The following is a 15,413-nucleotide window of genomic DNA, read 5'->3' as shown; positions in this document are numbered from 1 at the left end:
AACTAACTAACTAACTAACTAACTAACTAACTAACTAACTAACTAACTAACTAACTAACTAACTAACTAACTAACTAACTAACTAACTAACTAACTAACTAACTAACTAACTAACTAACTAACTAACTACTAACTAACTAACTAACTAACTAACTAACTAACTAACTAACTAACTAACTAACTAACTAACTAACTAACTAACTAACTAACTACTAACTATCTAACTAACTAACTAACTAACTAACTAACTAACTACCTAACTAACAAACTAACTAACTAACTAAGATTTCGAAATCTAGAGCCTTTGTAAATCCATGGTATACAAATAGAGTCGATAATGGGACTGTTAACACCTTAGAGATTACTTAATATCCCCAAGTGTCCACGTTTTTAGATATTTTTAATTTCAGAACCAATATTTCAACCAAAAATATTTATTTTATTTTCATTTCATGATGACAAATTTTTAAGATTAAAAATAACATTAATAGTGTTAGTTTATCAGTTTTAAATCTAAAAACTAAAAACAAATGACAGCCTATTGAAATTCAAATATGTATTAAATAAAAAACAAAATTTAGATAAATAAAATGGTAAATATATTTATATACTTAATATTATTAAGCCGGCACCATTGGATTGGAGAATAGTTAGTTATAGTTTAGCAATATCTATAAGTCTACAGAAAGTACGATACATACTAGGGGAGAAAATATTTAATGAAAAGATCGATAAAAGAGTGCAAAAGTTTTGCCACCCTAATGTACATGCATATATTTAAAATTTTTGTTTATAGAAAACCCTAGAGTGCATGGAACTAGTACCTTCTTAGCTTAACGGTGTTAATGGAACCAAATCATATCATGTGATAAAAGAGAACTATTGTCACTTTTGACACTGCAGGAGTTTTTGTTTATGTTGTTTTTAAAACAACAAAATATTCATAAAATAAATTGTTTGGTATTATCAGAGACTTAAATCAAAGTCCCCGTAAACCAAACAGTATCAATTTAAAATTTCATTTAAATAAAAAAATACAATCACATAAACATAAACAAAATGATAACTCCGTATTGTTGGAGGTTAAGAGGTGTAGGTTCTGAACTTTGTTATATTATCTAAAATATAAAAAAGAGCTTAGTATATTAGAGCTTTTATAATTTTAAATTTTTTAAGATGTTTTGCTAAGTTCAAAAAACCTGAATATTGAGTTAGTACTCTATTAAAATAAATGAACGGTTATTTATAGTGTAGACAGAAATATTGGGTTTTTAAAATATTTTCTATGTTTGTGCAATAAAATAAATTAAAACTAAATTAGTACATACAAATATATGTATAGTGATCAATATATTGACTAAATTTTTTGTTTAAAATTTTCGTTTATTAAGCATATATTAGGGATATGAATTGAAAACTGCAGTCTACCAACAAGAATCCAACAAACGGACATAGAAGGAGCATGTGTTCTATAGAATGCTTTTGGAAGCAGTTACATCTTTATTGGTTATTCTTTCTATACTTACACAGAGGGATAAAGAAATATACACGCCTGGTACCAAATTGACACCAAAGAGTTTATGATTTTTCAATAACTTCCGTTGCAAAAGTATATACATACTTACGACAACACTATGTAATGATGACAACGCAACGTTGTCAAAATTGCAACGTGGTAAGCTCACTATTGGCAACGGATTGCTTGTCAACAGTGAGCTTACCACGTTTGTTAACATTTAGACAACGGATGTGTATAAAATTTAGATTTCGGCAATGAATTGTTGCAATGTTGTCAACATTACATAGTGTTGTCGTACGTAAGTATATACTTTGACAACGGATGTTATTGAAAAATTATAAACAGTTTGGTGTCAATTTGGTACCAGGCGTGTATATTTCTTTTTCCCTCTGTGTAGTAGTATAGAAATTTTACTTTTATTACTTAATAACTTTTCTTTTAAATCCTTAGGATTTTGAATCACTTTTCTTTTTCCAAATTCTCAAAATCATCGTATATACTTATGTTAACCATAGGTGTTTAAATAACCGGAAGTCATTTATAATTTCTTATAATCAATTTCCATTATACCATTTTGGCTTACTTTTTTTAGAAAGCAGATTCTTGTGACTTAAATTAATTGGAATTAAGTATCCATAATTAAATTATACACCTCATAAATATATTTTAACACCAAATGCACACAAACACAATTTATAAATAGTTTTCTTTATCCTTTTAATTTATGTACATGTTTATAATATTTAATCCAATTTAATTAAATGACAGAGGTCAACATTAGTAATAGTACAGAACAGCCAGCTACAATAGTAGAAACCATAAATGTATAATGAAGAGAGAGAGAGAGAGGAAACAATAAAGCCTAGAAAAAATTATATGTAGAAATTCTGTAGAAGCAACAAAATTTTTAATTAGTTGCACAATTTATAATTAATTTATATGCATTAATTATGCCTATACTTATGCTTTAAAAAACCTGAATACACACACAACAAACGCTCAAGCAAAAGAGAGAGAGAGAGTGAGGTATGTAGTAGAAAGAGTATGAATGAAAGTAGTAAATACTGGCATTGGCTTTGGTACTTTGTATTCCTTTTACTTTTTATGGAGTACAGTTGAAAAATGGCCTCAAGTTATGACATTTGTGAATTTTTTTCCCGTTTTTCATTTAGTAGTAAATATATAAAATTTTTATATAAAAATATGATTTAAAATATAAATAAATATAAAGAGAGTGAAAGAAAAAAACTATTACATACCTTTGTTCTGCCTCTACTGAAGCCTCCATCATCGTGTGGTCGTGGTCGCTGACCCGGCTGTAAAATAAATAAAATACAGAACAGAAAAACAACGGATTGACAAATGTTAGTTTAATAAACATTAATTTGTTATTTCAGCATTTAATACACATACATATAACAAATTGAGTAAGTTTATAATATATTGTAGTTACAGTAGTAATATAATTTTGTTAATTTATTTTATATATAATATTAAGTGAAAGGAAAACATTATTTATATATTTTCATTACAAAGTGATTAATAAACTATTGTTTTTTTATTTTTTTTATTTTGCAAAGATAAAAAAGTATACAAATTATGAATATAATTAATTATAGAAAGAGTAAATAAAAAAGTAAATTGGTAGACATTTTATTAATGCAATTCAGTTTGTTGTAAAAATACATTGGTTAGGTATCTAAATGAGTAAGTAGATAAAAATTTAAAACTACATAAGTATTAAGTAGTTATTATATTAAATGTAATAAGGTTTAAAGGATTCTTCATAATTAGGTTACATATTAAAACAAGCTTGTTGTCATAATAGATATGAGATAATTTGCAAAGTTTGTGTATTTGAACTAATTTCTGTGCAGGTTTAAAAAAATGTCGAAATAGGTTTTCCAAAATTTAAAACAAAGTTTGTAAGATTTCCTCTAGTTTAAAAGTTGAAATCCTACAAGTTTTAATGTTAATAAAAGTTCCTTCGAGAGCTAAGTATTAGATTTTTTGAAATCGGACTATTTAGGGAATGAACTGTAATTTTCACCCCATGTTTTTTGAAATAGTAACATAGAAGTAAGATTTATATAGTTAGTTATTAATTAATTAGTTTAGTTAGTTAGTTTAGTTCGTTTTAGTTAGTTAGTTAGTTAGTTCGTTATTAGTTATAGTTAGTTCGGTCGTTGTCGTTAGTTCGTTAGTTAGTTCGTTAGTTAGTTAGTTGGTTCGTTAGTTAGTTAGTTCTTGTTAGTTAGTTAGTTAGTTAGTTAGTTGTTAGTTAGTTCGTTAGTTGTTCGTTTCGTTCGTTAGTTAGTTTTTAGTTAGTTCTTTCGTTAGTTCGTTTCGTTATTCGTTCGTTAGTTTTTCGTTCGTTTAGTTAGTTAGTTCGTTCGTTCGTTCGTTAGTTCGTTCGTTAGTTCGTTCGTGTTCTGTCGTTCGTTCGTCGTTCGTTTCGTTCGTTTTCGTTCGTTTCGTTCGTTCGTTCGTTTTCGTTTTTTCGTTCGTTCGTTCGTTCGTTCGTTCGTTCGTTCGTTCGTTCGTTCGTTCGTTCGGTTTCGTTCGTTCGTTCGTCTTCGTTCGTTCGTTCGTTCGTTCGTTCGTTCGTTCTTCGTCGTTCGTTCGTTCGTTCGTTCGTTCGTTTTCGTCGTTCGTTCGTTCGTTCGTTCGTTCGTTCGTTCGTTTTCGTTCGTTCGTTCGTTTCGTTCGTTCGTTCGTTCGTTCGTTCGTTCGTTTCGTTCGTTCGTTCGTTCGTTTCGTTCGTTCTTTTCGTTCGTTCGTTCGTTTCGTTCGTTCGTTCGTTCGTTCGTTCGTTCGTTCGTTCGTTCGTTTGTTCGTTCGTTCGTTCGTTCGTTCGTCTTCGTTCGTTCGTTCGTTCGTTCTTTCGTTCGTTCGTTCGTTTCGTTCGTTGTTTTCGTTCGTTTTCGTTTCGTTCGTTTCGTTCTTCGTTCGTTCTTCGTTCGTTCTTTTTCGTTCGTTCGTTCGTTGTTCTTTCGTTCGTTCGTTTCGTTCGTTCGTTCGTTTCGTTCGTTCTTCGTTCGTTTCGTTAGTTAGTTTTTCTTAGTTTTTGTTAGTTCTTTTAGTTATGTGTTAGTTAGGTTTAGTTAGTCATGTTAGTTAGTTTTAGTGTTAGTTAGTTAGTTACGTTGTTAGTTCGTTAGTTAGTTTTAGTTCGTTGTTGTCTTTAGTTAGTTTAGTTAGTTAGTTTAGTTCGTTAGTTAGTTAGTTAGTAGTTAGTTAGTTATGTTAGTTAGTTAGTTAGTTAGTTATTAGTTGTTAGTTTAGTTTACAAAAGTGTGTTCCTGGATGAAAAGGTACAATTGTAATTCCGTAAAACAACATTTAGCTCGGCCCATAGTCAACCATATCATGCCCTACACCAGTGTGTATGTTAAGAATGTGGATTAATTGATAAAGTACTTGAGGTATTTATTACCTTACTTCGGACTGGTAGACGGACGGGACATACCTTGATCAACACAGAAAGTGATTTTCTGAATTGAAAGAAAATCTATTAGAAAGAACTTTCTGATAGTACTTTTGCTTTGTTTAGCAAACAGCAATATTGAGAATTCATTGACATTTTACTAAATTGTCAGCCTTATTTAAGCATTTCTTTAACGTAAATATAATTTTTCATTTCTCCTATACCTTAAAATATAATCTTAAAATCATCGACTACAAGAAACCAATATTGCAGCAACGTCACACAGTGGTATAGGAAAAAAAAAAGAGGGAAATAATTCGGTAACTTCTAAACGGTTAATCCGATTTTAATGAAATTTGGTATGCACAAAGAGGAGGTGTTGTCGAGTTTAGGTTTTGAATTTGGACCTTATAGGCCAACCAGGGGCCCGGCGGGGGGTCCTCAAATTAGGACACCTCGGCTATGTTAAATTTTTAAAACGATCCTATTTCTTCATTTGAGTTCCGATTTAAAAAGAATTTCGTATATAGAATCTCCTCATCGAGCACTATAAAAAATGTCGTCGTAGCAGTAAATTATCTCTTATAGTTTAGGAGATATTCGCATTTGAATATTAAAATTTTAAAATTTTTACCGTCCTTACTTTAGTTTTTTTGATAATAGCAGGTCCAAATATTTCCGATTTTCGCCATTTTTTTTTATTTGCTTAACAACAAGTTTATATATCAAGCAGTGAAAGAATTATGTAAAAATCATGACTGAGTCCAAAGTTATAGGCATTTAAATTTAAAAAATTAAAAAAAGGCGATTTTTTGTCATTTTTTTGGGAAAAAAGTATCTTTTTCTTTTTAAGTTATCTAAAAAGTTTCTAAGAAGATGTATATAGAATTTATACTTTTTGGAAAGCTGACTTTACATAAAATACGATAAATGAAACAAAACCTAAAAATTTTTGATACCGAGGGGACCAGGTCCATCCAAAAAAACCCTATTTTTTATGGAAAATTAAATTTTGAGCAAAAATTCTCAAATCGCATAGTCGATATCAAATTATAGTGACCTGTTTTATATGACCCAATAAGTTCTTAATCATTTTGTAACGGGTTTCGATAACCCCGCCCCTGGTATGGATATAATAGGCAAAAAACCAAAAAATCCCATTTTTGGGATTTTTTAAAACTTTTTTGGGAATTCCGGGATTTCTAATAAGAAAATTCGAAATTTTATTTAATTTTGGATTTTGAGTAAAAAAATCTACCTAACTGTAAAATTTCATCAAAAAATATTCATAAATAAAATTTTTATTGCAATTTGAAAAATTTGTATCTTCGCAAAAACTGAATAAAAAACATTTTTTAATTTTTTTTAAAAAAAGTATTCCGCGAATTTTTTAATTTTCAAAAATTATATACAGTTTTGAAAAATAGACAAAATTACCTTTCCATTGATATATAACATGCCTACCTAATGTTTTTTAAGTGACAAATTAATTAGGGAAAACTCAACATCTTTTAGAAAATTTACCTAGCACTATTATTTTCATCCATATATGTAACAAATTTAAGAGTTAACCTTATGGATGAAAATAATAGTGCTAGGCAAATTTTCTAAAAGATGTTGAGTTTTCCCTAATTAATTTGTCACTTAAAAAACATTAGGTAGGCATGTTATATATCAATGGAAAGGTAATTTTGTCTATTTTTCAAAACTGTATATAATTTTTGAAAATTAAAAAATTCGCGGAATACTTTTTTTAAAAAAAATTAAAAAATGTTTTTTATTCAGTTTTTGCGAAGATACAAATTTTTCTAATTGCAATAAAAATTTTATTTATGAATATTTTTTGATGAAATTTTACAGTTAGGTAGATTTTTTTACTTAAAATCCAAAATTAAATAAAAATTTCGAATTTTCTTATTAGAAATCCCGGAATTCCCAAAAAAGTTTTAAAAAATCCCAAAAATGGGATTTTTTAGTTTTTTGCCTATTATATCCATACCAGGGGCGGGGTTATCGAAACCCGTTACAAAATGATTAAGAACATATTGGGTCATATAAAACAGGTCACTATAATTTGATATCGACTATGCGATTTGAGAATTTTTGCTCAAAATTTAATTTTCCATAAAAAATAGGGTTTTTTTGGATGGACCTGGTCCCCTCGGTATCAAAAATTTTTAGGTTTTGTTTCATTTATCGTACTTTATGTAAAGTCAGCTTTCCAAAAAGTATAAATTCTATATACATCTTCTTAGAAACTTTTTAGATAACTTAAAAAGAAAAAGATACTTTTTTCCCAAAAAAATGACAAAAAATCGCCTTTTTTTAATTTTTTAAATTAAAATGCCTATAACTTTGGACTCAGTCATGATTTTTACATAATTCTTTCACTGCTTGATATATAAACTTGTTGTTAAGCGAATAAAAAAAAATGGCGAAAATCGGGAATATTTGGACCTGCTATTATCAAAAAAAAACTAAAGTAAGGACGGTAAAAATTTTAAAATTTTAATTTTCAAATGCGAATATCTCCTAAACTATAAGAGATAATTTACTGCTATGACAACATTTTTTATAGTGCTCGATGAGGAGATTCTATATACGAAATTTTTTTTAAATCGGAACTCAAATGAAGAAATAGGATCGTTTTAAATATTTAACATAGCCGAGGTGTCCTAATTTGATGACCCCCCGCCGGGCCCCTGGTTGGCCTATAAGGTCCAAATTCAAAACCTAAACTCGACAACACCTCCTCTTTGTGCACACCAAATTTCATTAAAATCGGATTAACCGTTTAGAAGTTACCGAATTATTTCCCTCTTTTTTTTTCCTATACCACTGTGCGTCAGCTTTAAAAGAAATATTCATTTACAACCATAGTCATAAATGTTTAATAAAGTTGTTGATGGTTTATTGTATGAATTTTATATAGAAAATGTTCACAACAAACTCAAAATAAACGAAAAATATCTTCATAAGTACGTTTCTTATTCTCCAAGTATTGGATTTAGGGCAAAAAAAAAAAAAACATCCACGCGTAAGCAAACAAACGATCAAACAAAAGGAAATAAAAGTTAAGCTTTCGTTTGTTTAAAATGAATATTTTCCTCTTTCTTGGCCAAATATGTATGTATGTATGTATTCGTAAGATGTATTCAATATTAAACAAAACAATTTACTGCCCATTGATAACAAAGTTCATACATACAATGTGTTTTCTGTGTTTTTGTAAATCTATTTTTGTTTTCTAATAAATCTTTTGTGTAAATAAGTATTTTTCGTTTTCATTCATATTTTTTCCTTTTGTCTTCTTGAGTTTTGCTTTACCAAAATTTTATTCTATACTGCTCTAACGGAAATATTGTTTGATTGTAAAGAGTTTTTGCATTTAAGGGTTGTTTGTTGTTGTTGCTGTTGTTTTGTTGTCCTTAAGCCTGAAGCTAAGATTATTTGAAATGGACTAAGGTTACGCCAACATACAAAGAGAAAAAAACAAAGCTTAGTTAAATTAAAAAAGGAATTAACAATACAATATTAATGTTAAAAAGTATGTAGTGTAAAAATATATCATACACTGAGAGAAAATAGTAGCAGTTATAAAAAATTATTAATAACTAGTTTGCCTGAGTTTGTATTTAAATATATATCGGACTGGTTTAAATAATAGACCGATTTTAAGTGGGTTTAATTTAAACATGATTTTTCTCTGTGCAAAAATTTATCTATTTTAACAAACATGTTAAGTTTAGAAAATAGTTTTTTTCTGAGAATATGTATTTTTATATTTTCATTATAAAAGTGTGTATTACAAAAACTCTTGTACATTATATAATTAATTTTCTGGCTTTGTTTCTTTTTTTTTTTTGTTTTGTTATTTTTGTTTGTATATAATTATACTTTTCTTCTTGGTAGCCAAAGGACAAATATCTCTTGTGTATTTGTTAGTTTTTTGGTAAACATAAACATGACTTACAATTAAGCTTTTGTAGTGAAGCATATATATTATATAAACTTCTAATAATAACTAAGTTTCAAAAGTCTTTTGAATCAAAAAACAAAGAAGAACCTTAATATTTTGTTTTAAAAGAAAAACCTGTTGTTTCTCTAGCTTCAATGGAGGAAATTCATTTCTTGCCAAATAACATATGCATGTAGAGAAATAATTTGAACTTAAAATTCCAAACTTTTTTTCAATCTCTAGGTATATACGGGCGGATGAGTTCCGTATACCCCTACATTCATCCTGTATAATATACAATTAACACTAACTCATTGCTAACGCTTAGTCCCACAGTCACTATTCTATGGGGTATATGTTGTCATTCGGCAACAGCCACGAACTTATAACGAAATATAGATTTCACCGAGCATCAGTCTTTTAACCGCAACTTATTGTTCCCGCGAATTTGGATTTAAACCACAGCTACTACATGGATCCCGAAGGAACCTAAACCAACTGTCCAGCCAGAACAAGTTCTGCGGACAACTGGACACTCGTAGTACCAGATTATGTGGTTCTCTGGTTAGACCCCATCTCAAATCATTCCAAGGACTAGCGGAAGAGTGAAATGTCATCACCAGTTTATAGTCCCGGCAGACTAGAGGTATCTACCCCGGGATTGCAATAGACCAAGATGAAGGTCTTTCATCAAGGAAACATGCTCCGGGGGAGATTACATAATTGTAATATGTAATTGACCAGTAATCAATTACAATTACTTTAAATTTTTTGCCAATTACAATTACTTGTTATTTTAGTTTTGCCAATAGCAATTACTTGTAATTGTAATTGAATAATTTGCAATTACTATGACTTGTAATTGTGAATATCAAATACAATTAAAGGTAATTGCAATTGGCAAAAGATTACCTTAAATTTAAAGTAATTGTAATTGATTACTGGTCAATTACACATTACAAGTAAGTTTATGTAATGGACAAAACTATAAACAATTATAAATAATAATAAGTGGTTATTGTTCAATTATATATAACATGTAATTGTAATTTAGTACATAAGAATGCAAAAAAGGCGGCATTAAAGTCAATACAATTTATACGAACTTGTTATTTTATTTAACCCTTTGAAGGCCACTGACTTTTATAAACTTCAAGACCTGGTCCTCTATTGTAGCATGATGTTAAGGCAAAAAATTTCAAATTTTTTTTATAATAATATTCTAACTCTAATGTATAATGTAATTTTTATGTAAAATATTTTTAAATTATTTAAAGCTTTTTATAATAATAATTATTAACTATTTTATTAAAGCCAGGTAAAAGTTTTATAAAAAAAACAGTTTGACGCTTAGGATTCAGCAAAGGTAAGAGTAAACTATACACTATTTGATGAGTTTTTTCAACACCAGGATAATATATGTATAAGTTGAAAAGCTTTAAAGGATTTTTAAGCTCTGGTATACCAACAGTGTAGTAACAACAAGTTGACAAAAAAACATACCTGTGTCACAACACGACATAAATTTACCGAATTTATTTTGGAAGTTTTAAAGCTTCCACCACATATGGCTAATAAATCATCATGCACGTTTTTCGAAGAAAACTGAATTGATTAGAAAGAAAACTTATTAATACATAATAAAACTAATATACATTATGGAACGTTTGTGAAAAAGCAAAAAAAAAATGAAATATACAAATGCTTTTTATTTTATGTGAATTTATGTGAAAATGTATAGAACTTTTGACTCCACCTAATATTTCGTTATAAATAGCTATTTTATGAAAGCATTTACTGCTAATTTGCTAATTTTAGTCATAAATAATTTCACTTCATTTACAGTGCTCGCTATTATTATGTTTCCTAAAGCACAGGAGTGAAGGTATGAGAGTGTAAATCGTTTAAATATTTTGGCATTTCATTATCCCTGCCAAAGAATGAAAAAAAACGTGAAAAGAAGGGGAAATGAGCTTTAAAATGAATAAGTACTGAATGAATTGTATACAATATTATTTAAATTACTTATACGTGATTAAAGAAATTTGATATTTTTTTCCCCAAGCAGCTTTTCAACTAGTGCTTGTATATGGTAAATTCTTTTTGAATTTTTTAGCTAACTTTTATTTAACCTCTTCAAGGTTTTATCGTTTTTGAATCATCTTTAGCATTAAATTATTTACAAATTACTTTTTCTGGAACATTGCTATGTGCACAAGTATTTACAATTTCTTGTAAAGCAAAAGGACCCTTTGAATAGAAGAATTTTGTAAAGCAAAAGCATTTAGCCAAGTAATTAAAATTTGTCCTAAATACTGTAATAAGTTGTTGTTGTTGTTGTTGTTGTTGTTATTGTTTAGCAAAGTATTTGAAAATCAAATATTAAATAGTCCCTGGAGTCTAATTATTGAAAGTATTTTATTATTTTATTAAATACTGTTCAGGAAACTTTGTTAGCTTTATTTAGAGAACAAGACATATTTTACAGAAAAAAAAAACGTGATTTCGATTTTAAAAGAATTTATCTAATTGTGTGTATATTAGGGTGGTTTATTATGGGGTTTTTTCTATTTTGAATATTTCCAGCATTTACTGATACAAATATAAAAAATTTTTGAACAGTATAATGTTTATACCTGTGTTGGTCTCTGTAGATTTGAAAGGACCCAAAAGTTCGAAAGTTCGACAAAGAAAAACTAACGTCTAACCACCTGGTAATCTGTAGAGAAGATAATCGTCACTTTAGTGTCCCCGAGAAAGAGGACACTTACAAAATAAACTTAAGCTTTTTGTCTGTCTCTTTGTAATCTATGGGGTGACGATTGACTTCCTCGTAGGACAAGCACATGTTAAAATAGGTAGTCACCTGGATAGTCGGTGGCTAGCGTACTGTCCGACCCAACTGCTGGGGAATGAAAGGGGAGTTTAATTCGAATTTTTGAAGAAGTTTGCAAATCTACTTTTAAGATTCTATACCATTACTATTCGTATAGAAAATACCTATTTGATTAAAATTTTCAGCATTGAAAATTTACCTCAATCCGACTAGGATTTTGCAAAATTCGTAAAAAGTAAAATTACCCCTGAAAAAATGTGTATGTGTTATCTTATATATAAAAGAGTAGCGTTACTGACTGACTGATTCATCATCGCACAGCCCAAACGACTGAACCTAAAACCATGAAATTTTGACAGTAGACGTGTTTTTGTTCATGTAGATCCACCAAGGAGGGATTTTTGGAAATTTGTACATTTAGGGGTAAAAAGGGGAAAAAACGGGGAAAACAGGCTTTCTTAATTATCTTACACAATATTAGTGATACAAGAAAAATTTTAAATGCACCTGTATCTACTCTTCAAATGAGCAGATGAGTTTATGATACTTTTTTGAAATTCGTACTTTTAAGGGGTAAAAATGTGTAACAAAGGTGATTTTGGTACCTTTTTTAGCCCTTTATAACTTTTGAACTAATTAACATAATAAAATTTTTATAAATATTTTGGATACATCTCCCAAAATTATGAGACACCTGTTTCGTTTTTTTTTTTTTTTAAATTCAGTCCTTTTTGGGTGTAAAAGGGAGAAAACTCTATTTATGGTACTTTTTTACCACATTAAAAAAACTTTTTCGGGTTATTGAATTATTCCTATTAAATTACGAACTAACTCTGTAATATTTATTGTAATAAAATTTTTGCTATTTCACTGGGGAAAAAAAGTACCAAAAAGGGGAAAAACGGGAAATTTAATTTTATTCAAACTCATTGAGCCAATTTTTATAAAATTTGAAAAAGTAGTTTATTTACTCACACAAAATAAGCTGTTGGTATATTATTTTGGAATTCGAGTACTAAGGCCTATATAGGACCAAATTTGAGTAAATTGTTTGGTACTTTTTGAAAGCACTATTTTTCTGGAACAAATGAGTGCAGATCTGAATCGTTTGAGTTTTATCTGTGATATATAAATTTAAATACGCAACACTTTGTAAACTTAATTCTCGAAAAAGTATATTTCTAAGCGAAAAGGGGAAAAATTGTACTCTTTTTTAGTACTTTCCACTTAGGTAAAATTTATTCCACTTTTGGTACTTTTTTTTTCTTCAAATGATACTCTTTGTATGTTCTTTAATATGAATTCAAAACACATGATTAGTAAACATACACCGTCCTCATTGAATAAGATTATTTAAGAGAGGACTTTTTAGTACTTTTTATCTCATAAATGGTACTTTTTTTAATTTTTTAAAATATTCAACCTAGGAACATAAATTTTAACGTACATGGTCTTGACTGAATAATATTCTGTAAGTGGAAACTATTTGGTACTTTTCTATTCTTAAAATGGTATCTTTTAGATTCTTTATAATGGTTAACAGGAACACACGGTCCTTATTAAATGAGAGAGATTTTTGTACTTTTTCGTTTTTCCGATGGTACTTTTTGATATTTTTACGATATTGAAAATAAAATTTAAAATGTAGGGTGAATGACAATCTACTGAAAGGGACTTTTGGTACTTTTTCATTCATTAAAATTATATTTTTTGAATTGTATATAATATTGAACACAGAAACATAAAATGTTTAATTAAATGATAATCTATTAGAGGTATTTTATTTTAAAAATGTTTAATCAATTTTAATTTTCTATAAAAGTAAACAAAATTGTGTATGTATTTAATTTAAATTAGGGTAGCGAAGCACCCAGGGTATGTTGGTATACATATGAGTCTATGAACTCTAATGTTTGTATGTATTCTTACTAAACTACATTTAATTTAAAGTTGCTCTAAAATTGTAGTTTATGTACATTTGTTTCTACATAAGTTTTTTTTAATAATATTTTATATATATCTAATAAAATTTGCTTTATATACATATGGGTTTTATATATAAAATATAAAAAAGGGATAATTTTTTAATAAACATCATGCAAATTTAGTTAACAATTATATAAATTTTTTTTAGTGCTTTACATTTGTAATTGATTTCTAATGAAATACATGCAAATTAAAGTGATTTCCAAAAAAAAATAAATTTTTAAATTTTCATAATTTATAGAAATAAATTTTATTAAAATTTTGTTCAAATTCAATTTTAAAATATCAATGGTATATCCAACACTTATTTGTTTTGGGGAAATGATGTTGATAAAAGTGATAATGATGATGGTATTACATAAGATCAAATGCAAGGGGTCAAGTGTAAGTGTTAGGGATAAATAAGGGAAGTTTATGGAAATTATAATTTTACAATTGAAAAAGTAACTTAATTGTTGGAATGTATGTATGTAACTTAATTTGTTTTATGTTCTTTAAGAGAACAGGTTTTGGATGAGTTATAGTTAACTTTAAATGGCAACATAATAGGGATTTAAAATTAATTTCTTAAAAGGGAACTGTTTAGTTATTATGTATAGAAAATTTAAATAACAGTTAAGAATCTTAAGTTATTTAACTGGTAAATAAGCTTAAATGGTTGTTTCTTAAAATTTTGTAATATTGATAAAATATTTGTAATATCATGAGATATGAATATATATCTCAATAATATAAAAGTTTAACTAGGTACGTTCACCTACGTATAATTACACAGGCCGACAAATTTTTAGATTTTTAGATTCAGAGATGAAAGTATACTACTCTAAAGGATTGACCTGCGCTAAGTCCAAATATCTCCATCGCATCTGGTATGCGAGATATAGTGTTCTAATATTTGGCCCTTTTTGAGACGTTATAACAGCGCCAAGACAACTTAAAAAAAAAAAACGTTAGAAATCTTAAAATACATTCTGTCAACTTTGAAATACAGACATAAAATCTGATATATATATCTTCCATGTTCTTCGAAATATCATCACATAAAGCTTGATACAACAATAAATTTACAAAAACCTATATATAGTTTCGTACGAAAAACTTATATATCGTCACCTCAAATGCAAAAAGGCGTAACAATGGTACACATTCAAATGTGTTTATCGATGCTGGGATACAATACTTGTAAGAAAATATCGCTGTTATAACAAAAATATCTTTTATTTTATTTAGTGAATAGTGTTAGCCTTTTTGCATTTCAAGTGACGATATATTTTAAATTTTTAAAATTTTGTCATATTTTTGTTTTGTTTAAAAATCTGCTCTAGTTGCTGAGATATCATCCGTTGAAGTTGACGGTTGGACAGACATCGTTAAATCGAATCAAAAAGTGATTTTGATTCGATTTAACGATGTCTGATTGATACATTCTTTGGTAAGTGTGGATCCAATATTTTTGTTCGTCATAAACAATATTCACAAAACATAATAACTTTCTCACTTTGGTAAAGTACTCCATGAATATACTGAAATTTACTGTTTTCAAGTTTTGGGAGTAGATATCTCGAAGAAGAAAGAAGATATGTCAGATATTAAGCCTTTATTTTAAAGCTGACAGAACGGCATACAACATTTTGTAAATAAAGTTGTCTGGCCCTGTTATAACGTCTCAAAAATTGTTTTTTTTTTT

General features: G+C 28.3%; 1 protein-coding gene across 12 annotated transcripts in view; it reads right to left on the bottom strand.

Annotated features, from left to right (window-relative positions):
- The window catches only part of LOC119602889 (disintegrin and metalloproteinase domain-containing protein 9), a 333,169-nt gene that overhangs the window by 166,577 nt on the left and 151,179 nt on the right, over positions 1-15,413 (bottom strand). For all 12 annotated transcript variants that reach the window (XR_005231379.1, XR_005231380.1, XM_037954681.1 and 9 more), the window contains exon 5: positions 2,779-2,835. Coding sequence is in view for 10 of the 12 variants with exons in the window: in XM_037954681.1 (XP_037810609.1) it covers positions 2,779-2,835 (57 nt within the window). In the remaining 2 variants the exon portion in view is untranslated. The remainder of the gene's footprint in view (positions 1-2,778; positions 2,836-15,413) is intronic.

The sequence above is a fragment of the Lucilia sericata genome, unplaced genomic scaffold (assembly GCF_015586225.1).
Source record: "Lucilia sericata isolate MDLA Ls3-8-SP2 unplaced genomic scaffold, ASM1558622v1 Contig000260F_arrow, whole genome shotgun sequence".
In the NCBI taxonomy this organism is placed as follows: Eukaryota; Metazoa; Arthropoda; class Insecta; order Diptera; family Calliphoridae; genus Lucilia; species Lucilia sericata.
Note: the sequence above shows the minus strand (reverse complement) of the source record. Positions and strands in the feature narration are given on the sequence as shown.